The 26662-nt window shown below is 41.1% G+C and overlaps 1 protein-coding gene across 1 annotated transcript in view; it reads right to left on the reverse strand.

Annotated features, from left to right (window-relative positions):
- Positions 1-26662, reverse strand: part of COL5A2 (collagen type V alpha 2 chain) — a 138341-nt gene that overhangs the window by 39704 nt on the left and 71975 nt on the right. Inside the window, exons 4-17 of the mRNA XM_047720551.1 lie at positions 24147-24179; positions 23036-23068; positions 21975-22028; positions 17119-17229; positions 15529-15606; positions 13914-13958; positions 12908-12961; positions 12472-12525; positions 11274-11327; positions 8100-8153; positions 5513-5566; positions 4504-4548; positions 3973-4026; positions 696-740 (exon numbers count right to left, since the gene is read on the reverse strand). Of these exons, the coding sequence (XP_047576507.1) occupies positions 696-740; positions 3973-4026; positions 4504-4548; positions 5513-5566; positions 8100-8153; positions 11274-11327; positions 12472-12525; positions 12908-12961; positions 13914-13958; positions 15529-15606; positions 17119-17229; positions 21975-22028; positions 23036-23068; positions 24147-24179 (768 nt within the window). The remainder of the gene's footprint in view (positions 1-695; positions 741-3972; positions 4027-4503; positions 4549-5512; positions 5567-8099; positions 8154-11273; positions 11328-12471; positions 12526-12907; positions 12962-13913; positions 13959-15528; positions 15607-17118; positions 17230-21974; positions 22029-23035; positions 23069-24146; positions 24180-26662) is intronic.

Below are 26662 nucleotides of genomic sequence, written 5' to 3' on the forward strand. Positions count from 1 at the left end.
GATATGTGGACATTTGTAACTCTCCCATATCTGGGGAGGCGCGCAGAGTCGAGGCCACTGACTCAATGGCCAGACTGAGAGGAGGTGAGTGGGTGTAAGAGGAATTCCCTTCCAGCTCGTCCTGATTCGTCCTTGAGGACTGTGATGTCATCCCATCCATTTTGTAGTAATAAAATCCCTTTTAAATGAGTCTTATGTTTTCCTCCTGTCTTCTTGTTTCCTCTGTTTGAAGAACGAGACAGGACACATGCTAAGGGGAAATCATTTCAAATCTGATGTACCGTCCTCGAATTTCCCTGAACTCACCATGTTTTTTCATCTATCCATCATACAGACCATGCTGTATTCCTGCTCATTCTGTATCTCGTCTTTCAAGGTTTAGCTTGAATGTTCTCCTCTCTAAGTCTTCCTTGATTAATATTTGTATCTCACTGTAGGTGGAGGTACAGCAAGGTTCCCATACTTGAACTTCAAGTTACACTCTACAACACAGCCCTTAGCAACAGCACCATGCTAGGACAGGAATCGATAGATCTTTCTTCCTTGATACACAAGGCAGTTCCAAAGACAAGTACTGCGTGTCTATCACCATTTTATTCTCGGTGTCGGGGATACAGTGGGTGCTCTGCATGTGTTCGTGAATGCGCCAACGGACCAGTACAGGGATGAATGAGGATGAAAGTCGTGCAGCTCACCATTGGCCCAGGCTTCCCAGGCATACCGTGTGTACCTCGTTGTCCCTAATTAGGAACAAAAGAGACAAGATAAAATTACATTTTCTACAGTATTTGCTCATAATTCATTTGTCGGATAAAAATTTCCCTGTTAGAAACTGAAGAACAAATATGAAAGTTAACTGACAACAGTTTCAAACAGCAATAAAAATACATCTGAGTACAACACTGATAAGGTAGAATAAATACATCTATCCTGGGGTGCCTGGGTGGCTCAGTGGGTTAAGCCTCTGCCTTCAGCTCAGGTCATGATCCCGGGGTCCTGGGATCGAGCCCCACATTGGGCTCTCTGCTTAGCGGGGAGCCTGCTTTCCTTCCTCTCTCTCTGCCTGCCTCTCTGCCTACTTGTGCTCTTTCTGTGTCAAATAAATAAATAAATAAAAATCTTTATTTAAAAAAAATACATCTATCCTTACAACAATGACAAAGAAAAATCAAGATTGAGAAAATGGAACTGATTAAAATGATCCTTTTTCCTTGAATGTATGACTTTCAATCAAAGGAGCTCAGAGACAATGAAATTTTGTACACTTCAGTCTAATAGGCAGATTAACTCAGAAGAGGAATGTGCTCCTTGTAAAAACAGTAAAAAAATAAGGCACACACATACACACACACACACACGCATGCACACAGAGGGAATTAAGCAGCAGTGAAGGCTAGGGTGATCATCTCGGTGGTCCTTCAGCACCGAAGCAATCGCTCTACCACTGCTGGAAGTGCTGCAAGCTGATGGCTCACAGTCAAGACCCTCCCACACACCGCCCTTGGCTAAGGAGGCAGCCCTCCGAGGTTATGCTTCTTCTAAGGCAACGCAGTAGTACAAAGGATTGGCCCCCCATTCAAGACCAGAGTGATGAGCCATCCCAGCCCCACAGTTCTCATGAAACCGGGAACTCATGGAGCCTGGGGTCTTTGTTGTAATTGCCATACAGCTTAAATTCTCCCTGCGACAAACCCTGCTTTTTATTCATTTCTTCACAAATGTAGCTTCTGAGAACAATTCCTAATAAATTTCCTGCATGTAAGTCTTTGCTCTGATGCTGTTTCCTAGGAAACCTGACCTGACACCCTAATACCATTGTCACCAGAAGGAATGTAAAAAAGCAGACTATAAAATGGGATTTAAGGCTGGATTCCTCACTGACCAGCTTGTGACAGATGAAGCATGGCTTGCTCTTGACAGCCTGTGATGATGCCCCAATAAATATTGTCTCCAGTGGCAAACTGAGATGGGGCAAAAGTGTAAGAGAAAGGGCTGTGGGTACAACAGCTCAGGAACTTGCAAAGGACACGAAGAAACAGCAATTATAAAGCTGATGGAATTGCATGGATCTCATGGAATGAAGACACGGGAGAGAGACACTGAAAGGATAAGGGTGATGTATCATCAGTAAAGGACTCCTTGGAAGCACTCTCAAATATTGTAATCTTCTACAATCAGAAGAAAGAAAAAAACTGAAGATTGGGCCCAGGACTTGATAAAGCTTTAAGAGTTCTTGAGAAGGTTGAATTCTAAAACAAGAAAGTCTGTTATGCCCTATGGTCAGGGCCCTTGATTGGAAGGAATGGAATTTGGCACCGGGATAGTCTAAGAACTCTGACATCTCAACTCTGAAGTCTGTGGGTCTGTGGAAATCCCCACCATTCCCACCATTAACAGCTTATTCTTCCTCGAGTAAAGATAATGCGGAAGCCTCTATCTTACCTGACAACACATGCTACTGCCATGAGCACCTGTCCCTGCGGCTCGGCCACCAGACCAATAACCAGCATCGAGTCACAAAATAACTGAGCTGAGGAAAAGCTGCTTCTGATAAAAGAGGGAAGATACACACCAAAGGAGCTACATCACGTCCTTTACATCACGTAGAGGTAGAATCCAACAAAGAATGTGTGGGAGTAGGTCCTGAGGGTACCAGATCGTGAGGCAAAGGACACAAAGTGGAGAACTTTAATAATATGGAAATACTTTTCCACAATACACATTCAACACTCTGATAAAGATTCTGAGAAATGGTGTTAACCTGGGAGATGGTTTAGAAAGGGCAGAATCCCGCAGTGAGTGAGGTAGAAATGTCAGAGCTGCCTTGGCAGATGGTAGAATAGAGCACAGAGAAGTGAACATATGAGACCAGACGTGTCACGTAAGGACGGATGAGCAACAGCCGACTATACTCTACAGTGGGTTCAAGTTTCCGGAGGACACTTTGTCTCCAAAGGGATAAGCAAGGGCCTCGTGAGAGGGTCTCACTTCTGCACAACCAGGGCCCTGAATTTAGTACTATTGAGAAATGCTAAAGTGGCTAGGGGTCCCAGCAGGGGACGCTGTAAACCTGGGATTCTAACATTAATGAGGATGACAAGATCTCGTAATAATAGAGGCTGGTGCCGTCCTTAATTGTCCAAATTAAAGCAAACGATGAACTGCAGGGCTGAAATGTTAGCAAGTATGGCCTGACCTTCAAGGGGCTGTGAAGAGAATCAATAGAACGTGCCCCTCCCTACCAGGTTCAAGGTGTACAGGCAGCAAAGGCACTTCTCGAGCTATACATGTAAAATAAATCACAGGGTGTTTTACAAGGTGAGCTTGGGTGGCTCAGTGGGTTAAGCCTCTGCCTTCAGCGCAGGTCATGATCTCAGGGTCCTGGGTTCAGGCCCCACATCAGGCTCCCTGCTCATCGGGGAGCCTGCTTCTCCCACCCTGTGTCCCTCCCCTCTGGCTCACATGCTCTCTCTCATGAATAAATAAAATTTAAAAAATAATAATAAAACAAATCAAAGACAGATGACCAGGAAACTCAGCTCTTTAGAAGGGTACACTCAGCACTTACCTTTTAGGATTGTGATGAATATGAAATAAAGCATGGAAGGATGCTTGACATACGATAACTGCTTGATAAGTGGCACCGATTATCATAATTTTATTACTATTCTGAATTTTATATTTTTTCCATGGACCGTATTCCATGCTGCTATGAGTCTTTAATAATTTTCTTAACTTTGGCATTAATATAAGTAGGCAACAAACGAACTGTGGTCATATGTGATGTCGACATTAACAGAAACTACAGGAACTCCCTGTGCTACCTTTGCAACTTTTCTGTAAGCATAAATTTATTTCAGAATAAAAAGCAAGGATAAAAGCTGACAAACTAAAAAGTAGGCAGCAGTACTATATTCTCATTTAAAAGAGAATATTCGGTTTGTTTGAGAGAGTTGAAGTACACATACTTACAGGAGCCCCTTGTGGCCCAAGCCTCCCTCTTTCTCCTGGCATTCCCCTCGGACCCTACGGATGAGAGAGAAAAAACACCTCTGAAGCATTTATTTGAATTCTACGGTAGTTTGACTACATCACTCAGTTCAGTGGAGACTCACTATAATCGGCCACAAACGGTAGTATTTCCAGGGGCGATTTGGGGTATGAAAAGATCTCTGCCCGTGGAGATACATTACCTACTGCCTCTTACGGAAATAGATTTCACTTAATGTACCTATAATGGGCCAAATCTACAACAATCCTGATTTGAACACTAACTAAAGAAAAAGAGTAAGAGCCTTCAATGGTTAAGAACAATGAAACGCAAGAGGCCTTTGCTATTCAAGGGTACAATTCTCTGAATGTGCTTGTCCGTCAACTGGTAATCAAGATTACATTATCCGTTAACATATTTTCTCCATGTCGTTTCATTTCTCTTTATATGGTCTAAACCGGGAAAAAAACAAAAAACAAAAAACAAAAACAAAGAATTAAATTAATACATACCATTGGACCCATGGCACCCATTGGACCAGTAGGGCCAGCTTCGCCCTAAAGCAAAACGAGATTACATTATAGTGTGAAAAACCTACAACGGATACTCAAATCACTGTTTCCAAGTATATGTCATTTTAAAGGTGTATTTTCAATCTGAGCATTTGGAAGACATACTTGAAATAAGGACATCAAAATTCTGTTGTATTACTTTTTCTTAAAATGCAATAGTAATTTAGTTTCTATAGATAAAATTATAAAATAAAAATGAGGATGTAAACAAGATTGGTGAAACTATTACTCTGTTCACATTAATTAGTATTAAAAAGGTAATTATATGTTTATGTCTGATTATACTGTAGCTCAAGTAAAATGTTACAAAGCTAAAATTGGCTAGTATTCCTTTAAGATTTATTGTAGGAAGTTTAAAAATAAAACAATTAAAGCCAAAGCATATATATATACACAGACATATATATATTCATACATACACACATCATGCATACACACACACACACACACACACACACACACGTGTATGTATGTATTTTCATATATCTCATGATGCTTCCCGCTAAAAAGTCCTCTGTGCTTCTTTCATGGTCTCTTTATTTCCCTAAAACATAAACACATCTTGGAAAGAGACAATGGCCAAAAGGCCCTGGAGTCAAAAAGGTACTAAATAATGAGGCGAATAAACTATCTAAACCTCTCAGATACTTTTAAAGAAGAAAAAAACAGTGGCTGTGTTTTAGCAGGTGAATTCATAGTGCCATCTTCACGTAAGGAAAACACCCTACAGTCCTACACTGGCGGAAACAAGTGCCTACTCTTGGTGGCAAAGTTAAGAACGTCGCGTATCCTGCCAAATCTATTGCCACTCATATATGAAGAATTATATTTATCCACTCAACTATACTCCTCTTCCCTCCAAAATGTAAGGGGGTTCTGGAAGGTTGGCAGGCACTTGAAGCAAACCCAAAATGAGTGGGGAGCTTAGGGTTAGGGTTTATACACTTACTTTGGAACCAGTTGCTCCAACTTCACCTTTAGGGCCTTCAAGACCTTTGTGTCCCTAGGGAGAAAAATACAAATTTGTATTTTACTGCTTTTTTAATTCCCAGATGTGTAAAAGAAGAACCAAAAATAAGCTCACAGAAAGTGCCTTATAAAAACAGGTATTTAAAGTTGTTTCCCAGAATGTTTCCAAATTCTCAACATTTTTTGAAAGCCTATTCGAAGAAAATTAAAGCACCATTCTGAATTTGCAACATCTTCACCTTTCAGATTTTTGGAACTTCACAGAAATTTAATCTATAGCTACAAATGAAAAACCTACGGTGGTTTTAGAGAAGACAAGTAATTGTGGAGTTTCTATAGTTTCAGGATATGGGTTATAACTAAGGATGACATTCAAAATAATAATTAGTACAGCAACAAGCATTCTAATCAGAAGCCCAACTACTCAAAACAGGGGCAGCCAGTATATACTTATCAAATATCACCCATGCTTTTGATATATAGACTATAGACTGATAAACAGATATGTAATTTATTTTTTTTTCTGGAATTTTGAGATCTTTTTTCATTTGAGGGTAAATCCTAATGCTTTTAAATCCACACATATGCTTATGCAAATATTCAATTCTGTTTATCTAAAACCCACTGAAAACATATAAATATCTATCTTTCCACATGTCAGAGCCCACTAACTTCATGGTTTGGAAATGCAGAAAATAGATTCCCCTTAAACTGCAAGTCACCAAGTATTTCTTTACAGTTTACTTTAGCAAAATTCATACAAAATAGTAATTAACAATGATCTTCTTTACTTGTTAACTCACGAGGAAACACCTTCAAAACTACATTTTATTGAAGTTTCTGTACTAGAATATAGAAAAACTGAACTACACAAATACTGAAAAGTTAAAAATCTCTTAACTTTTTATTCCTGGCACCACGACCACAATTTACAGGCAATATACCTGAGGTAATGAAATGAAAAAGCAAAAGCTATAGCAGATAAAATACGTCCTCTAACTGACACTACACTACATTGACCCATAGCTACAGGTGTTTGCAAACTGGGGTGATGAGAGTCCTGAGCAGGATGAGTTTCCTGTTTAAGCTGCAGTAACTTCTCTGACTGTGGACCATTGTTCCTTCTGGGACAGAGTTCTACAGCTCCTCTAACGCCTGTGGGATGGCTGTCTCAAAGTAACCCTCAGCTTTCCTGACAACTCCTCACTCTCTCTCCTGCTAAGAACTGTAGCATTTCCTTCTGAGTTTTTTTAGAACTTTCTGCTACCATATCTACCATTTCTACCACCAGATCCATAACCACCACCATAGGGACTGCCTGAGCTTCTTCCTCCAAAACTGCCTCCCTTCATAGGTCCATAATTTGATTGCTGCTGTCCACTGTAATTTCCAAAACCATTATGGCTCCCACCCCCACCTCCAAAATTTCTTCATTCTTTATAATCATCATATCTTCCACCAACACTACCATATCCACCTCCTTGATTTCCATGTCCTCGTCCACCACCACCACAGCCTCTTTTACTACTATAAACAGGACCCACCACCATCATTGCCATCATCACCTCCAAATCCATTATATCTACCATCACCTCCTCCTTAACTCCTCTGTTCCCACCACCTCCACCACCATAGCCTCATCCTCCACCAAAGTTACTTCCATGACCCATAAAGTCTCCAGATCTACGCCCATGACCTTTGTGATCCAGCGGACTACATTCCTTTAGAAAATGCCTTCTCTACCTCACCATCGTGCCCTTTAATAGTGTGGTATTTCTGAACACAATTTTACCAACTGAATCATGATCATTAAAAGTTATAAAAGTAAACCCTCTCTTTTTTCCAGTGTCCTTGTCTTCCATAACTTCCATGGTTTCGATCTTGCCGTAGTTTTCAAAGTAGTCTCTCAGGTTTTATTCTTCTGTGTCTTCTTTAATACCCCCAATGGAAGTGTTCTTCACCGCTAGACGGACACCAGGCTTCACAGAACCGTCTCTGCAAACAGCTCTTCTTGGTTCCATTACAGGCTCACGAACCTGGCATGGCCAAGCGCACCCTGGTGCTGCAAGGGGGTTTCCCTCCGCTCTGAGTGGCACATAATTTCCATATCTGTACTTAGAATAAGGACGTATTGTCTTGAGCTATAAAGAGAGAAGCATTCTATGGCCCTCCAGACCTGGGCTGACTGGGCCTCTCCCATAACCTAGTGCTCTCTCTAGTATCACGTCACTTACCCCACCAAGCAGTCATTATGTCTTTTGGTGACTGTCACCCTTCTGAGCCTGAAGCTGAAGGCTAAGGATTTTTTTGCTCATCACTGTGTCTCCTTTGTAGCACAGTATCCAGCATACAGTAAGAACATAAAATGTATTTGTTTATAGAATCAAATGAAATTCAAAGGAAAATATTAAAAACATATTGTGAATTTGGTAACCACAGATGAATACTGAGACCACGGCCCGCTAAGGACAACTGACTCATAGACTGTAACGATGCTGAAGGTTATGCTCCCAGACCCTGCTCAGTAAGCCTTAGTATCTGAAAGGACTATGAAGAGTTAAACTTACTCGGTGACCCTTCAGGCCTGGAAGACCAGGAGCCCCAGGAAATCCTCGCGCTCCCTGTGGGGGGCAGAAAAAAAAGATAAGGCATTTGAGAGTCATTAATAAGAATAGGAAATTGTTTAATATAATTTCGTTCACCAAAAATCTAATACTATAGTTTTTTTAGCAAAATACCAAAGAAAAGAAAGGAGCAATATACTTTAACCTGTCAGAACACGCCAAGGTGATCGACGTTCACAAAGCAAACCCCCGTTAGGAGTGGAAACGCGCCTTACACAGACACATGGATTATTGCCAGGCATTGACGTGACGACGTTTCCAAATTTTGGAAAACTATATCACTGTGTTATAATTAGTAGCAAAACACGAAACAACACAAAAACAAACAAAAACCCCAAACCAACAAAAACCAGGAAAATCAGTCTGAGTCAACGTGTTCCATGTCTGAATCAGCTAGATCAGTTCATGTGGAAGAAAATCAGGGAAGGAACTTAGAGAAAACTACGCCTTCTCTACATGGTGCTCAGTGGTGGCACCATGAAGAATAAATACGTCCATACGCAGCAAGACGTTCCACGTTCTCTGAACGACTAAATATTGGCCGCAAAACAGGATTATAAAGATCACATGAAAGTGTGATCAAAGATTTACTTTAAGTAAAATGTTCAGGAGAAGCTTTATGGTCTATGATTGTTGCAAAGATCAACTGAAGAAAGGAGATATCCCACAGGAGGTTTGGTCAGGAAGTATGGAGAGAACAAGTTGGGCCATAGACGCAATAATTCCTTAATTTGTACTAATTTTATGCATCCTCCACCTACCCATAGTAAACTAGAAAACTAGAAATCAAACAGAAAATTAAGCCCAAATGGTATGACTATTTGGAAATGATGCCAGCAACTTTTTCCTCAGACCCTCTTAAAATAGATAAGGACCCAGTGACTTAATTATTTTCATTGTCTACATTAATTTGGTTTTTTTTTTTAAGATTTTATTTATTTATTTGACAGAGAGAAATCACAAGCAAGCAGAGAGGCAGGCAGAGAGAGAGGAGGAAGCAGGCTCCCTGCTGAGCAGAAAGCCCGATGTGGGGCTCGAACCCAGGACCTGGGATCATGACCTGAGCCGAAGGCAGCGGCTTAACCCACTGAGCCACCCAGGCGCCCCCATTAATTTGGTTTTGAAATGAATGTCATCACCACTGGCACCAGTAGCCTGAGTACATCGATAGTGTAGATTGATGTTAGTTACTATCAATTATTACTCTTAATCTGCACATCCCTGGCACTTAGCCTAATGCCTGGTGAGTGGGCATCAATGAATAATCACCGAATAAACAACAGAAGAAATGATCTAACAATTCTCTTAACACTCACAGCACTTTTCCTAAACCTTTCCTGAGGAACTTCTCTTGTGCTAACACATCTTAGACAGACGGAAAAGCCTTCTGCTCCGTACATCACCGCCTTCATTCACTGTGTACCAAATAGTCAAGAAATGAAATTATATAAAAGCAAAGCAATCATTCCTCTGTGACCTCTTGCAGGGAAAACGTGTCTGTGGTGCTCTAAGGAGGGGTTATAATAATAAGGGCACAGCAAACCATGTTCTCTGAACAAAGAAACTTCCAGTCATTCTTCTGTTTCCACAGCCCTGTTTAGGAATTCCTCACTTCAAGAATTTCCTTTCAGTCTGTCCATTGGAATGTTCCCCTTTACCCATATTTGCTCCCCCTCCTTCCTGAACAGGAAAATCCATACCCTCAGCCTATAGGAGAAGTACTGAGCTGTGCTATTTCAGATCATTAGTTAGCTTTGAATTCTCGTGGTCTGCAAGGGAATTCTCATGTTCTTACACATCTCTACTACAACAGGAAACTGAACCAGATGTGCTAGGACTCATAAAACGTTCTCTTTCTGCTGACCGGAGGATGTCATCACAGCCCAGTCACATGTGCTGTTGCACAGACCGGCGGAGCGCATCTGCCACATGCTGGCAGGGCCCACTTCCTCCCCACGGAGGCCTCGAGGAGAGGTTGTTCGAGAGCCCGGCAGGATGGGGTGCGGGAGCCTGGACCGGCCGACGTGGACATCTGTGCTAATGACTAAACCGCATCCCTGTGTCTGCATTGACTCCCCGGACTGATGGGGGAGGAAAGGGAGGAGGGAGAGAGCAGGGAGCCGGGGAATTGGTTTTATATTTGAAACAAAATAATCCTTGGAGCCCCGTAAGTTCCCTTAAAAGATGAGCACTCATTTGTTTAAAAAGAAAAGAAAAAAAAAAAAAAAAACCAAACCCAGCATTGAACTTCCTGCTCTTTCAGGAAGTAAGTGGAGAGTAATTCAGTACTGTCAGGTGTACCAAGTGGCAGAAACATCAGAAAAATATAGGAAACGTCGTAAGTGGAAGGTCGAACCTATTTAGGGATTATCAGACAGGTAAAGCTTTAAGAGCAAGAATGTTAAGAGGATGTTTGCTGCTTCTCTCTCATTTTCCCCATTGCCCGGTAGCACATCCTGGGAGAGGGTCTATCCAAGTAGCGTGAGAAGGATGGAAAGGTGGGTTCAGTGTATGGCCACGTGGCCCAGGTCTTGAATTCTGGTGGAGCGTGTAAGCAGGGACAGGTCCTTGTAGCAAGCCAGGGGCATGAAAAGCTGTGTTAGGGGTCATCAGTGGAAATTGTCATTAGATTCTAGGACCAGAACATCAAGAATTTCAGCCAACATGAGGGTTTAAGGGGCAGCCAAAGAGGCATCCTGTCCATAATTCATTGTTCCTGTATAAATAAACAAATCAATAAACTCTCAAGCTGTTTTTTCTGACGTGTAAACTGTACAAAATAAAAATATTAAAGACAAATGGGATTGGGAGGTTGTGAAATAGAAACAGGTCAGGTTGGTGACTTCGTAAATCTGACATTCCTTTTGGAGAGTATCTGGTTAGGTTATGAAATAATTATCGAGCTCAGGAGCATTATTTGTGTGGAGCCGATATAAAATAGGAAATTGGAATCAGCCGTCACTTTGGCAAAATGTACTGTTCCGCAGTGACAGAAGGGCACATATCTTGATGCTAGTGTCTAGTACACATGTATATAATGAATTACAAGGCAATTTTACTGTTCTTTACTTTCCAAAGTTTGCCTCTGTGGCATCGTATTGAGATGTATAAACTTACCGGAGATCCCGCAAACCCCACTTCACCGGGATTTCCATTTCTACCAGGTTCACCCTTTAAGGGAAACAAACAAACAAAAAAACAAACCAGAAAACAAGGTGAGGGGGAAGCAAGGAGGATTAAAACGCTCCCTTCTGACACTAGGTGATGAGTCAATTGCAGTCAAGCGCAGATACAAGTCTTTTTCAGAAAGCCATGTCCCCCGACCCCAAGATGGAAAGCTCATGCCCAGTGTTCTAGACAACGTAAGAGTGAAGCAGGCGTTGTTTCTGGTGGGAGTCTATTACAGCAAGTCAGGTGTGAGGGTTTCATTAACTTACCCAGAAAAAGAAATTAATATAAGTTATACTCACCTGACCTAGCTCACCATTTTATAAACATCAAAATTTACACCCACATGAACGCACAGGTACGTGCTATGAATTCTACATGAACATGCAGCACTGAACTAAAACAGTTTCTTAGAACACTTCTTTTCATTTATTTTCTTGTGATAAAATAATTAAGAACTACTAGACATATTTTCTTTATGATGAAATTCAATGTAATCTGCTGAAATAAATCTCTTTGAAACACAAAGAGGAAATATTTACTTGGCTTAAGATCACACAGAAATTAGTGGTTTATCCATAATTTTATCCTCAACTTTGGTACAACTAAGAAAAAAATCCAGAAAAGCAAATCTGGTTTTGTATCCAGTTCTTAGATCACATGTTATTACTGTTAAAACCTGGAATTGAGTCTCAACTTTAAAAATCCAATGGAAGAAATGGCTTTTTCTGCACTGGAGAGCAGTATTGGTGCTATACTATTAATACATCAAAAATTTCCATTTAATGAAGACTTCATTACATCATACTGATGTTTTGCCATCAGAGCCAGGTACTTTTTTTTAAGTTCACTTAGAGGTTCCATCAACAAAATTGACAACAATTCTAGTATCTTACGGAGAAATCACAATGGCAAACCGGGGGAATGCAAGGAAGAAGCTGGAACCTAATAATATAAAATCAGCAAAATTAAGAATACTTTCAGACTTTTGTATAACTACACTGAGTTCTCCAGTTTTGCATGCGTTTAATGAAAGCTAAAAGCGAGGGAAATACATTGGGAGTTAATAAATCATATCCATGTTAACACCATCGTTCCTTCTTAACCTCTTCAAAATTTCAAAGTGTAATGAAGGCAGGAAGCTTACATCTTCCCCAGGTTTTCCAGGAGGGCCCTCTGGTCCGCGTGATCCTATCGGACCCTAACAACAAAGCAAAACAAAAGGAAAAAAAGAATATTTACTTATATTGGCCCATGCCTACGAATGATATAATTAAAATATTCTTGAGACAAATATCAGAGAAACTAGCTTTATCTGTCTGAATTTTACGTTGCATGCCTCAGATTATGAGTTCCAAGGAAAAAAATTTAATTTCATGAGAGCATATGTCTTGGTACGGTCTGCTAACATATTCAAGGCCTCTGAATTCAAATTCTCTGCCCTCAGAAACATAACACAGGCCCCCCGAACTGGCCTCCAACTTCTTGCTACGTTAAGACAGAGCTGACGAAGCAAACAGCTCGGACACCGTCAGGATGCCGGACCCATCTTTAACTGGGTCCCCGTGCTTCTGGACATTTACCATGGGTCCCGGTTCACCAGGCTCTCCAGGAGGTCCTGTAGGCCCAACGCCGCCCTAAAATTGAGAACAAATGATGCAAAGAAATATAATTATTTGTAAATTACATGTGTAAACCAAAGAAAAGCAGAACACGACATTATGTATTCCTGCAGGGTAGGGCAGTCGCTTAAACTGCAAGTCTCCACCACTTTCCAGCTCTGCGACTTCGAGGGAGTCACTAAATCTCTCTAAACCTCCATTTCCTAATCATGAAATGAGAATAATAACGCTACCTACTTCACTGGGCTGTCATCGGTCTCTTGAGAACCAGCGCACATTTAGAACCCAGAACAGTGCGGGCGCGTAGTGAGCGTCCCATCGGTGGCAGCGACCATCGTCTTCCTCAGTCATACAGAATGGCCAAAGTCAGACTCCACACACATGATAATGACAATGTAAAATCTTTGGCAGAGCTAAGAATTCTTTTTTTTCCTTTCCTTTGAAAAATTATTTCCTACTGCTCGTCAAATCACTACAAAATTTAAAATAGCGCTACACTAACTTACTAGTACTCGATATGCTATAGAAAGAAAGAACAGTATTACATTCTTTTTAAAGACGCCCCCATGGAGTGATTACCTTGACTGTGGTTTCTAGTACCACGTGGTGGTACCCTTTAATGATTTGCTTTCACAACCTCCTAGTTAGCAGATAACCAATTAGGAACACGTTCATTATGACATGAGATAATGATCTGTTATTTCAGAAGCAAAGGCATATAAAAATCTTTGGTGTTGGAGGCCAGTCACATAGAGAAACCAGATGATAAAACTTGAGCCCCATGAAGAAACTTTGAAAAACAAGCCGCATACGTTTCTGAGTAGAAGTTAATTGAGTACAGCCTGTTCCGAGTGAGCACTGCAATATGAAATTTAGAGACCAGCCGAGAGCACTCGCGTCACAGAGACCTTACTTGTACTTTTTTTTACTTTGCCATAGTAGGTAGTTTAATTATAAAAAGACTTACTTGCTGCCCTTGTAAGCCTTGAGGTCCCCTTGGACCGACAGGACCCTTAAAAACAAATGAGAAGAAAAGTTGCGTAGTGTTCATGACAGTCGGGTCAAACATTTCAAAAATGTTGAATCAGGCTTAGAATCTGGAAAAGTGAAGCTTTGACAGTGAAAGATGATGACATTCTCCATTTGTCCTCATCTGGAACGCAGCTGAGTTCAAGAAGATTAATGTTTGGGCAACATTTGGGATGATTTTATACATACTTTCACTCTCATAAAGAGAAAGAAGAATATGCCTGTGTACATCCAGTGCCTTTGGGACAAGACCGTTTGCATGCTCAAGGGGCGGTTCTGTTAAACCAGAATATCCAACAAAAGAAAAATCTTGGCAGGGGAAAGTGATTCTCAAACCGTCTAGTGAGTTCTTCAGTCTCACAGTAGATAAACTCCTGTAACTTAAATGAGCGCACTAAATTAAACACTTAGGAAGCTATCAATGATAATGACTAGATCATATTAAGTGTAAAATTGTCTATGGCACTGAGATTTCTTCATTATTTCTTCTTTCATAACACACATTTAAATCCACATAGGCCTTCCCCATCTAAATAAGAAATGATTGATGACACTGGGGCAGGAAAAAGGGAAGAAGAAGAAAACGCCTTTTTAAAAACTGTATTAACCGCATAGCCATAAAATTTTTGAAATGACAGAAAAAGTGAAACCAATTAAATCAAAATCAGGTTCGTTCTTATGGCAAAAATTTAAATTTTTATTTTGAATTGATCGGGGTTTTAGCTAGGAAGAAAACAAAAGTGCCCTTTAAAAACTAAACGTGTATGCAATTGTAACTTCAAATGGATGAAAACACATATATATCAGAGACATATCCCAAGGTAGTCCTTGAATGAGCCACGGGGCTAGTAGGCAGACAGTGTTCAAGGATGGGTGACAGGGGTGGTTACGTACGTGGTTTAACTTTACACTTGCTATTGCCTGAAATCCCATTAATCTGGGATGCCTTTGAATTATGTCATGAGCAAAAAAGCATGGGACAGTTGGTTGTATAAATGTTAATTTGTTCAGTGAGATTGTATTCTCCAAAGACCCAGGTTAACGTACTTGCCCAGAGAAAATGGGACTCTTTCTGGCAGTTGAAGAAAATTCAGAAGATGATGGGAACGGCAACTAGGCCCAGTCGGGAACTTTATGGGTGCTGGCATAGGCAGTCAGAGGATATTAAGCAGGAAATTATGAAAATTAAAATGGCAAAATTTCCCATGTGAAAGTTTTGCCAAATCACTGTTTCTGACAACACCATATAAAGCACAGGTTTTGTGGTGGTGGTGGTGATAGGTTTTAAAATTCTTTATTTTCTTCAAATATTAAATGAAACATACAGGCAACCCTTTATTAAAGTCAACAAGTTCTTCGCACATCTCTGAAGGGAACACCCCTGGGCTTCTAGTTGGTACACGCAGGGTTTGACAAATAAATTGAATGAGTTAACGGATGGACGGGTGTGTTCTAGAAGATACATGCTACTTCTTAACCAGCTAATTCAAACCTTGCTTTACGTAACGTTATTTTCCACAAGAACGTGGATTATCAGTAGAATCTGTACTTACCACAGAGCCAGGCATGAGTCCCACTTGACTCCCCAGTCCGGACTTCTCGTCTAAGCCGGCCATCTGAGCTGAAAATGGCTACAAAAGCAATGTTTCGTGTTATTCCCACAGTGGAAGACACAGAGCGAGAAACTTTTAAACTGACAATTGCACATTCTCCGGGATTCTCATAGAATGACTCTTCGGACAACCGTTTTGCACTTTGGCTTTACAGCGCAGAAGGAGATTCGCGTTCTTTCTCGCTGTGTGTGTTTTTGATCGAACAATGTTCCTCAGAGTATTTCACAGCGAAGCTCCTTCAGAGCGACTAGCTCGGGGCCAGGCGCGTCCCGCTCGGTAGACGCAGGCCCCGGCCCGCCCGTCTGACCCAGGTCCGCGTTCACTCTGCGCACCTGACGTCCTTCCACCGCTGAACAAAGGCCGAGAGAGGCTTTTAGAACTTTTCTCCTGCAGATCACGGTTTCCATTCCAGGCTGTTTCACTCAGATGGAATTCTTGTTCCTTCGCTCATGACCAGCAAACTTTAACCGTATTCATACAAGTTGATAAAGATTTTATGACCCTTTTAGTGACTTTTTGGCTGTTCCAAGAATTGGCAATGTTTTATCTTCTCTCTTTCACCTCACAAAAACTCTGGCAACCCAACTGACCCAAACTGGCCATATGTATGCCAGGAGTTCGATGAAATTTCCAGATTTTAGTGGGGAAAATGTGTATATTGTTAAAAAAAATAAATTGGCAATTCCTTCTGCAATCAGTTGAGAAGCAACGATATAAATTATGATAAAACAAAAATCCCATGTCAGGCTCCAAATGTCCTCTAGTCTCATTATGTCTCTTCTCCTAAACCCTCTGTCTGCCACTACGAATTCAGGGAGGCAAACATAGAAAGACATTTTGTTTTGTTTCTGGCGAGAAACTGAACTTGGGAGATCATCAGGTAGCATTTTCGGTGTCCACTCGGGCCGCTGCTGACCATCGATCTTACTGGAAGTGTCGTCCCCCTCCCGGGGAGCGCAGGACCCAGCTCTGGAGCATTCTGAGTCCAGAGAACAGCAGAAGGAGGAAGATGTTGCTCTTCCAGTTTACAGCGGGGAGGGTGTCTGCGGCCCTTCGGACCCACCGAGAGGACGTGGAAGCACAAGGACTGTGGCATGGCACGTGAGGGAGGCCGTCTGGGGCTGCGCGACGGTCCCTGCACATTCCCTGGTCTTTTGGTGGCTGCGTTCACCTGCTCTCAGCGTCAGAGGCCAACGTCCGCACGAAGACGACTTGAAGTCACAATAAATCAGAAACTTGGGTGGGGGGATGGGCAAAACAGGCACGAACCTCTGGTCATAAAATAGAAAGTCGCAGGGATGAGAAGTGCGGCAGAGGGGACGGAATCACAACACCGTGACCGCGCTGTGTGGGACAGATGGTGACCACACGCACGGCGCTGGGCACGAGGAAGGTCCAGGACTGTCGATCACTACATTGTACACTCGGAACTACCGTGACATGGTGGTATGTCAACAGTCCTTCAGTAATGACCATTTTAGAACTTGACAAATGATCTAAACATAACATCGAATAACGCATAGAACTCACCCTGCTCATGCCGTCAGGTCCTGGGTGGGATGGATGTCCCGGAGGCCCTGGGGCACCAGGTTGACCAGGAACACCTGGTTCTCCATCGATTCCCTGAGGACCGCGAGGACCCTGGGAGACAAGCCAGCGCCAGTTAGAACACGTTGCCAAATACGTACTCAGTAGAAAGCTAAAAGCACGGACTTCTTAAGGCAGATGAAGTGCTCATTATTTTAAAAAGGAGTGGACGTAATATACGATTCCAATTCTGGGGACATTCTGGAGAAGGTGAAATTATGGAGGCAGTAAAAAGACGAGCAGTGGCCAGGGGTTGGGTTGGGAATGGGGAGATGAAAAGACGAGCACAGGGGAATGTTAGGACGGTGAAAACTCTCTGTGTGATACTGTGACGACGAATTTGTGCCGGCACACATGCGTCCAGACCCATGGAGTATCGCCCCAGGAGCAATTCTAATGTAAATGATGGATTCTGATGGGGGAGCTTGATAATGGGGAAGTGCAGAAGGCTACGGATGTACCGGGACAGAGCCTACATGAGCACTTGCTGTGCCTTCCTTTGCATTTTGATGTGAAATTCAAACTTCTCTACAAAAAATAAAGTCCTGTATAAAAAAAAAAAAAAATCCATAGTGATCCGGCCACCTACAGTAATTCCATCAGCTCTGCTGACACTGCTGACTCCAGCACTGGCCACCGCCTCTCCATCAGGGCTTGGTACATTCTGGGTGAACATTTCACTTCTGATGTATTAAATCCCCAGTAATGAGCCTTCTTGGAAAATTATAAAATTGTATTCAGTTCACCAGCATTCTAGAATAAACTTCCCTATTTGGTTGGTTTTGTGGTGTTTAACCAGAATTTCTAAATTCACTTGTCTGTTTAGATTACAGTTAACTATATGTGTGCCTACTTAACCTCCTCCCACCCAAAAACATCTGAAAGACCCTTGACTGGGGTTTGTGGGTTTTCCATCTTTCTAATGTTTTAATGTTTTGTATAGTTCTTGGCACATAGTAGACACAATATATGCTTATTATATTTTCACATTTCAATCCTCTTTCTTCAAGTCTGGCCTACTTTATTTTCCTTCCCACCCCCCAAAGGTTGACCAGACCAGTGAGAAACAGAGAGAAAGGCACAGTGACTCAGCCAAGCCTAGTTCTCAGAGAAGTGGCAACGACTTCTCGCTGCCAAATTCCACCCTCCTCCCAACCCACATTCTGAAGGCCGCTTGGTGGACAGCCACGTCCTCAGTTCTGGAAGCGCTCCATCCCCCAACCTCATCATTCCCACAAGTCTTGTGAAGCATTTTCTGACTTTTTAACCCTCAAGAGTCTTAACAGACTTTCAAAAGAAAGAAGGGACCAAAGAACTCAAAAGTCAGTATGATTTTTACAATTAAAAGTAGGGATCAAGAAAAATATGGTGAGTGAATTGGAGTTTATTGGAAGAAGCAGCTTCTCATGCCTAAACATGAGACTACCTCGTGGTTCACAACAAGTAATCAAAATGTGAGCCGGTACCACGGAAGAAACAAGCGGAACGGGACGGGGGCCTACCTGCTGGCTTTGCGGGGAGGGGCATAATAGCTATTCAGTAATTAGTATATTCAAACCTTCATATGGAGTCACAGAGCTACGTTTACTTCTAGGAACAGAGGAATACAGGTGAACTTGTCTATTCAAATAGAAGTAGATAATCTGAAAAACTCACATTTTAAGGACTAATTTCTCAGAAAATCATTCTCCTCCTTTATCAAGGCAAACACTAACTGCTAAACCACTGTCAATTCACCGAACTTTCATTACAGTCGAGAGGTGGGTTTTTGTCGCCCTGTGGGGTTCCTGGGTCACAGGAATGGGAGCAGCACCAGCTGGAAGTTCCTCCGGTCAACGGCGGCACCGAAACACCCACCGCCTGGTCTACTCAAGGAGGCTGGTGTGGAAAACCGTGTCTTTTTGAAATGTGAAGTTGCTAACCGATAACCAGACGTGGTAGCACACAGAAAGCGAGCCGCGACATCTGCTCCCAAGGGGATTTCTGAAGACAACACCAACAACTTCATTTGGTGCCCATGAGAGTAGAGAGAAGTTTGGGTGATATTCGTCCTCAAAAGTCGTGTCCTTTCCCATCGCTCTGCGATTAACAGTCACGTCTCCAAGGCCACTCTGAGGACAGCTTCTCTGTCAACTCCAGATGCATTCTGTGCCTCCAAGGCATCTCTCTACATAGACTACATGACTTAATCTTATGCAAATTGAGATTAAAATTAATAAAAATGTATAAAAATTATCCAAAATTAAGTGAACATAAGTGAAGGTAAGAAAAACAGAGTTCATGAGCAGTTTTACGGATAGACACTGAAAACAAAAACTATAATTTGGGAACACATTAAAATACATATTTTCATATTTCCAAGTGAGCTGAATTATATACATTCTATATTGAGGTAAATATCCTATTTGTTTTCATTCCCACCCATCCCCCAGATCCCAGCACGGATCTCAGTCGGCGTCTGCAGTGAGAAGTACTGACAGATGGCCACGAGGTGGCGGCCTTTAAACGTCCACGAACAGAGAAGCGTGTTCATCACACGCACGCACACATACACACGCATGCACACACACAGACACACACACACACCACACAGACACACATGCACACACAGATGCACACACACAGACACACGCATGCACACACGGACACGCACACACACGCACACACGTTAGAGTTGGTAGGATTGTAAGATGGCACATTTCCCATTTTGTGGATGAGGAGACAGACCCACAGGGGCTAAATGTCACGTGCAGTTAGAACTCGCGCGCCACCGTCCGTCTGCTGGGGACTGCCGGTCTGTCACTGCGAAGTCACCAGGTTAACCTGGTTAAACCCAAGGACACAGGAGACACAGCCCCAGGGGTCCTCGGCTGGGAACAGAGGCTTCGTGAGTGTGTCTACAGCGGTGGTTCTCAGTCCTGAGCACTTTTGCTGCCTCCCCCAGGGGGACACGGATGACATCAAGAGACATTTCAGTTATCACAAGTGATGGAGGAGGACAGGTGCTGCCATGGGCATCTAGTGGGTAGAAATCCGAAATGCTCCCAACCCTCCCACGATGTGTAGGAATTACGTGGCCCCCAACACCAACATGCTGCGCCTGAGACACCGAGCTTTCCATTGTGGCTTCTGTGCCAACGGAAGCGGAGGAAAACGTACTTAAGGGTGCAGTAGCGCCCCCCCATTGCGCCTGCCACAGCCCTAGTCTGGTGAGCAGCTTCTCCAGGTCTTGGGACCTGAGGCTAAGTACTCTACCTGCGGGTATGTCGTGACATCATGCCAGGATCTTGCTGCCATGTTGGAACTGGCCATTTTGGAAGCATTTACCCCAGGAAAATCAGCAAAAGTACAGGCACATTTTATTTATTTATTTTGTAACGAGTCAGTTGTTAAACACATACCATCACACCACTGCTTGTTAGGATTAAGAGAGGAACAGATTTCCTGTTTGGGCATCTGTCAAGATTATTAATTCCAAATAAATAGCTACTCCTTTTACACACACACACACACACACACACACACACACCGAGTCCTCACTGATTGTCTCATCGCTAACCGAGATAGGAGGTAGAGCGTATCACACACTACGTCAAGTGGAGAAGATGGGGCGAGAGCAGACTCACGGCATCCTAACAAGGAATTCTGAAGGTCTAATTCGTAATTCTAAATTACGAATAAGAGCATGAGGTCATCAGAACACAGCCTTCCTACACACCTGGAGGACCAAGCCGCGTCTCCTGGGGGCACTGTCATACCATCCATAACTCCAGCCCCGGTTTGAAGAAAGTATTGTCATCACGCTCTACTTGGTCAGATAGGCGAAAGCATAAAATAATATCAAAGTGGCAAGAAACCCTAGCGACATAATCTAAAATACATTTTTCTTTATTTATAAATTCAAGGTTGTTTGTTGCTTCCTTGCAATTCCTTCCTGTCTATTTCTCCCACCTAAATACGGATAAACACATGTTTGGAAGGTGGAAAATCTAGATTAAATTTAGGAGCTATCATTCAAAGATTGAACAGCACAAGTTTTTCTGATGAAAATATATGATGATGACAGCAACAGAAAAATTAATGCACTCATTTAATGTATGAAAGACATCAGTTTCTAAGGGAAGATCTAAGAAGAAGAAGTGCTCTCCTAGGACTTGGTAATAAGAAAAACACATCTGGCATGTATTCGCTAATCTCTTCATGTTTTATCTCAAGGGTATAAAGTTGATCACTTAAATTTAAAGGTGTTTCCTTCGTTCTGGTGATGGATTTGTTGATTTTTTAAAATGATTCCTTTCATGGCTCTGTAACTCTATGCAGCGAAAAAAGGTAGAGGGTTACTTGGGAAATCAGTTGATTGTACAACTGTTTGAAAGAATATTTCATCCTCTGATAATTTTTTCCTTTATCCAGTTTGGTTATTCCTGGAGCAACTACCGATCACAGAACTGGGTGTTTTATCTCAACCGTACGTTCTTGGCATTGTTCACTCATGATTTACAACTTCTGAAAACATGAGGTATTCATGTTTCCTTAGGTTCTACTTTTAGTTTGACCTCCTGAAGAAGAAATGCCATTTGTGTTACCTACAAAGGTAATAGGTCATTACTACCATGTGATATTTCCTCTGAATCAGAAAAGACACACAATCACTTCATGACCTGATCTCTGTCCCGTCTGATAGAGCTGAGAGAGAAATAGTGCCACCAACTGTGTGCTGCGCCCAGGGAATGTGGTCTCGATGCGCTTACTGGGTACAGGGCACAATTCACAAAAAAAGGCAACTGCTGTCAACTTACAGGTTTTCCTTTTGGGCCCCTCTCTCCTCTTGGTCCTTGTGATCCTGGAGGTCCCTAAAACAGAAAATGATGACTATGCCTGCAAAACACACATACTTCACATGGTTTTGTTTTAAATGTCTGCTTGTCTAAGAAAACTGAAAAACAGAAATATCACTCTTCTAACTCGTCTTTAGTTGAAGACTCTAGAAAATAAAGCCATGTGCCTATAAAAGCTCTGTGCACACAGAAAGGCTGTTTATGTCAGCCACGAGGGTTAGAGGCCTGTAAAGAATTAAAAAATTAAGTGTATAGCCTCATGGGGCCCAGTGAGCCGAGTATATTACTTGAACGATAACGGCAAAACTTAAAAGGATCATTTATGCTGTCTTGTCCCAAGCAAGCCTTTGCCACTGAATGATGGCCACAAAAATTTACAGTTTGGATTTTTAGAACTCCATAGATGTGCAAACCCCAAATTATCAGTGGTCTGAGGGAGGTACGTGTGTGTTCTCCATCTAGTTACCTAGGAATGCTACCACTACTCCAAACCTGAAATCAGTAATCTTTCAGGCTAAATCAGTAATATGCTATTCTGATGTGTAATCTCTCAAATTCTATGGAAATACGCTTTAATTTCATTAACAGATGACATTAACAGTTTGTTTCATTAAACAGATAAAAGTAGCCTACCTTTAATCGTTGTCAAACAATAGACCGATGTGCCCTAATTTCTGTGAGTAAAGCCAATCTAAAATCAACGATGTAACAACAGATCACTTTGCCTTTCAGAGAACCAATAGTGACACTCAACAGATCACTTTGCCTTTCACAGAACCAATAGTGACACTAACCCAAAAGAATAATAGGGTTCACCAATTTCAGAATGAAATGATCTTTTACGCATCATTCACTGATGCAAAGGAATCTTAAACATGAAGATGTTTCAAAACCAAAGGTTTCAAGAAGCCAAACATCATGGTTTTGCATTCTATTGTCTTGTGATGGGTTTAATATTCACAAAGATTGTCAGTGTCTCTAAGAACCTAAGAGTCCCATCAACATTGGAAGAAACTACTTACTGCTGGTCCTGGACGCCCACGTATGCCTGTAACCTAAACGATAAACAAGATAATCTGTAAACAGGGAGTTTCAACAGAGTTTTTAAAAAATCAATAATCAAACAAGTAAAAATAACGACAAAAATCCCAGTGAATTTTTTTAGAGCAAATGGATGTTGTCAGTTGATGCCCATGTCCTCCTTGAGTATGCATTAGGACATTATCTAATTTAAACTCTAATATAGGAGGGAGTATTTTACACTGCCTGAGAGCAACAGCACTGCAGAGGAGAGGCGTGGGTTCAAATCCTAACTAACCCGACCCCTTCCCAGTGATGTGGCCTTGGACTTATCTTCTCCGTGCTCGATATTCCTCCTTGTATAAAATGGTGATGATGATTATAAAATTACCTCCCTAGCAGAGCTGTTGTGAAGACAAATAAATATTTCTAAAGCTCTTAAAACAGCCCCTAAGACATAGTAAGTACATATAAGAGTTTTTAAATGAAAGACAACAAATGAATGATTTACTTTTTAGGCAATCTTTATTAAAAACAGGCCAATTTCAAGGCAAAGCAAAACGGCCAATGCTGTCCAACAAGTCAACATGCACGTACTTTTTGCTTTGACAGAGTGATGGCAACTCCTTTGAGATCATGAGCCTGGCGGCTGAAGAGTTTTCATCCTACTTAATAATACACTTTTTGATCATGCACAAGTCTCGGTAACTCTTAGGAATTCTTACAAAATATGGAATGTCAATCAGGATACTGACAAGACATGTTTTCAGAAAAGTGGACCATTAAATCCTGCCTTCTGCGTGGATTACATGGCTATTTGTGCTGTAAAAAATATGCATCTCAACTACCATTTTACATCCATATATAATGTGCTTAACTTTGTAAAACCCTGATGTCCACTTTCAGTCATGGGACAATAAAAGTCAGGAATATTGTGATAAACAAACATTAAATATTGTATTAAAGAATCATCTCTTTTGGTTTGTCTTATACTAAAACTTGGTTATAAAATAACTGATTTCCTTTTCTATGACAGTACGTATGTAAGCACTAATATGCACTACACTATAAGTTTATCAAAGATACAAGGAAAAAATAAACACATATACTTACAACAGGCACCAATCCTGGTTCTCCTTTTTGTCCCTGTGAAGCAAAAAGATGTTCAGTTATCAAAATATAATAGTTTGTTGAACCCAATCATGTCTTACTAGAATATTCCATATAAACACTGGGAATTTCAATGTAGGAAATGTAAAAAATGGGTGCCTGGGTGACTCAGTCAGCTAAGGATCTGTATTCCGCTCAGGTCAGGATTTTGAGGTCCTGGGATCGAGCCCCAGGTCTGGCTCCCTGGTCAGCAGGGGATCTGCTTTTCCCCCTTTTTCTGCCCCTGCTCCTGCTCTCCCTCTCACTCACACACTCTCTGTCTCAGATAAATAAATAAAATCTTTTTTTTTTTAAATGTAAAGCAAAAAGGAAATGAGAAAAGAAACAGTATTTGCAGTAGTCAACATTATTGATGAAAAAGAAAGACATTTGAAAGACACAAAAATATCAACCAGTGTTTGAAAAGCATAAAGTTATTTCACTTTAGTTTTTATAGTGAATAAACCTAGTGTATTGACTAGACCAGGAGATACTTGTCCTAAAATCTCTAAAGTCAAAGCACTATAGGAAAACTGCCCAAAGACTGAAAACTCAAAAGAAAATCCAACATTTGGATATGTCTGAATTTTCACCATACTGCATGCCCCCTAGTTTTTAGTGACTACAGATGGAATTTCTAAAACTCTTGCCACCCTTTCTAAAACTCATGGAGGAATCTGAGAAATTACAAGAGATAAATTTGCTTATCCTCAGAAAAAAAGGAAGAAAGGAAGGAAGGGAGGGTGGGAAGGAAGGAAATAATAATATTGGTTAGTCAATTCTCAATATCTGATGAAAATCTGGAAAAAACATGAATTGAATAGGAAAATAAAAATAACACAGTAAACAACTATAACTTAAAGGAAGTAACACCAGGAAGTTTAATTGGCTTTTCTAATAGATGCAGCAAATATAAGAGATGTGCACTACATTCTTAGAACTTCGGTTTCTTAAAAATTGTATTCTCATAGTATGATTTCAGGTACATAGATCAAATATTATTGGATGAATTGTACCTCGAATTCCTCTATTTTACCATATATTTACTTGTGTTATTTATTTTGGAATTTGCCTCCCAAGAGATGTTGGTCTCCCCAAGGTCATGATCAAATCTACTTTATATCCTCAGTCTGACACACAGAAATCCTCAATAAATTCTTGAACGTATTAATTTCCACTAACATAGTATGAAATAATGCTTTTTACTGTGCCAGTGCAGACTATGCATACCTTAAGGATTGTATCCAAAATGTAGAAAAAGTAATGAATTCTATTTTATTTAATTTCTCTTTTCACATATATTGCTCTTTTGTCTGATTATAAAAAATAATGTGGGTTAATAGAGAATTCTGAAAATAGAAGAAACTAAATATCATGCTCAACACTCAGGAGACAACCTCTTTCAACATTCTTGTATTCTCAGTTTTCTGTCACGTACCTGAACTTGGTTCACCTCCTCAGGGCCTCAGCATTTGACTCTTTGATTACAGTTTCATTTTTACAATTAAAAATAACACTACAATGAGTATCTTTGTTCATAAACATCTGTAGTATCTCAAGTTGATATCTTAAGATGGTCTCTAGAAATTAAAAGTTGTGTGTTAAAGACCATACAAATATTTCAGGTTCTTGATCTAGATCACCTAAACATACTCCTGAAAGGTACAATTTAATTATATCCTTCCAGTTGTGTCTCACATCTGATAAAATTTTGTAAAGTTAAATTTAAAAATTATTTTATAATCTTCATAGTCTTAATAATGGATTCGATGGCAGAACCATATCCTGATACCCCTGCTGATTCTAATGCTCAGGTTAGAATTCAGCAGTGGGAAATGGCTCTCCAGAAGCAGGAGGGAGTACTACCTGAGTAAATTCAAGGTAGGATACAAGAGACTAAAAGACACAAGAGAAAGGCTAGAAGAAAGGGATCCCCAAATATGGGCAGCAAAACAGGGCAGGCTTACTTCTGCATTTCCAAGTCTCCTAACTTCTACTTGGGGTCTTTCTATTTTTAACATAACCAGAAAGTAATAAAAATTAACCTCTTTAGAGCTGTAAGAGCTTTCCTTGAGATGTTTGAAAGAATTTGAATTGTTTAGAAAGGGTAGAGAAATCTGTGCCCAATATCTAAAGGACCTTATGAGAATAATGCTGAAAATAGTGTTCCTTTCTAGAACAAATCTAGAAAAACGAGTCAAAAGCAAAGAGAAATTATTTCAGCCAAAGAGAGAAAAATGGAATAGTTTGCTAAGAATGGTTGGGAAATCTCCATTTCAAGAGACCAGCAATTAAAATGCAGCCCTCGCTCTTCCTCTGTGTTGAGGAGAATGGAACTCACTGGTATCTTTCTTAGCTAAATTGTGAGGCTTCAGATATCTTATTATGAACTTTCTGTTGTTCCACAATACTTGATATGAGATTAAGTGCTCCATTATTAGGTTCTGATAATACATTTTTCTAATGATTCAGTAATGATT

The sequence above is a fragment of the Lutra lutra genome, chromosome 3, assembly GCF_902655055.1.
Source record: "Lutra lutra chromosome 3, mLutLut1.2, whole genome shotgun sequence".
In the NCBI taxonomy this organism is placed as follows: Eukaryota; Metazoa; Chordata; class Mammalia; order Carnivora; family Mustelidae; genus Lutra; species Lutra lutra.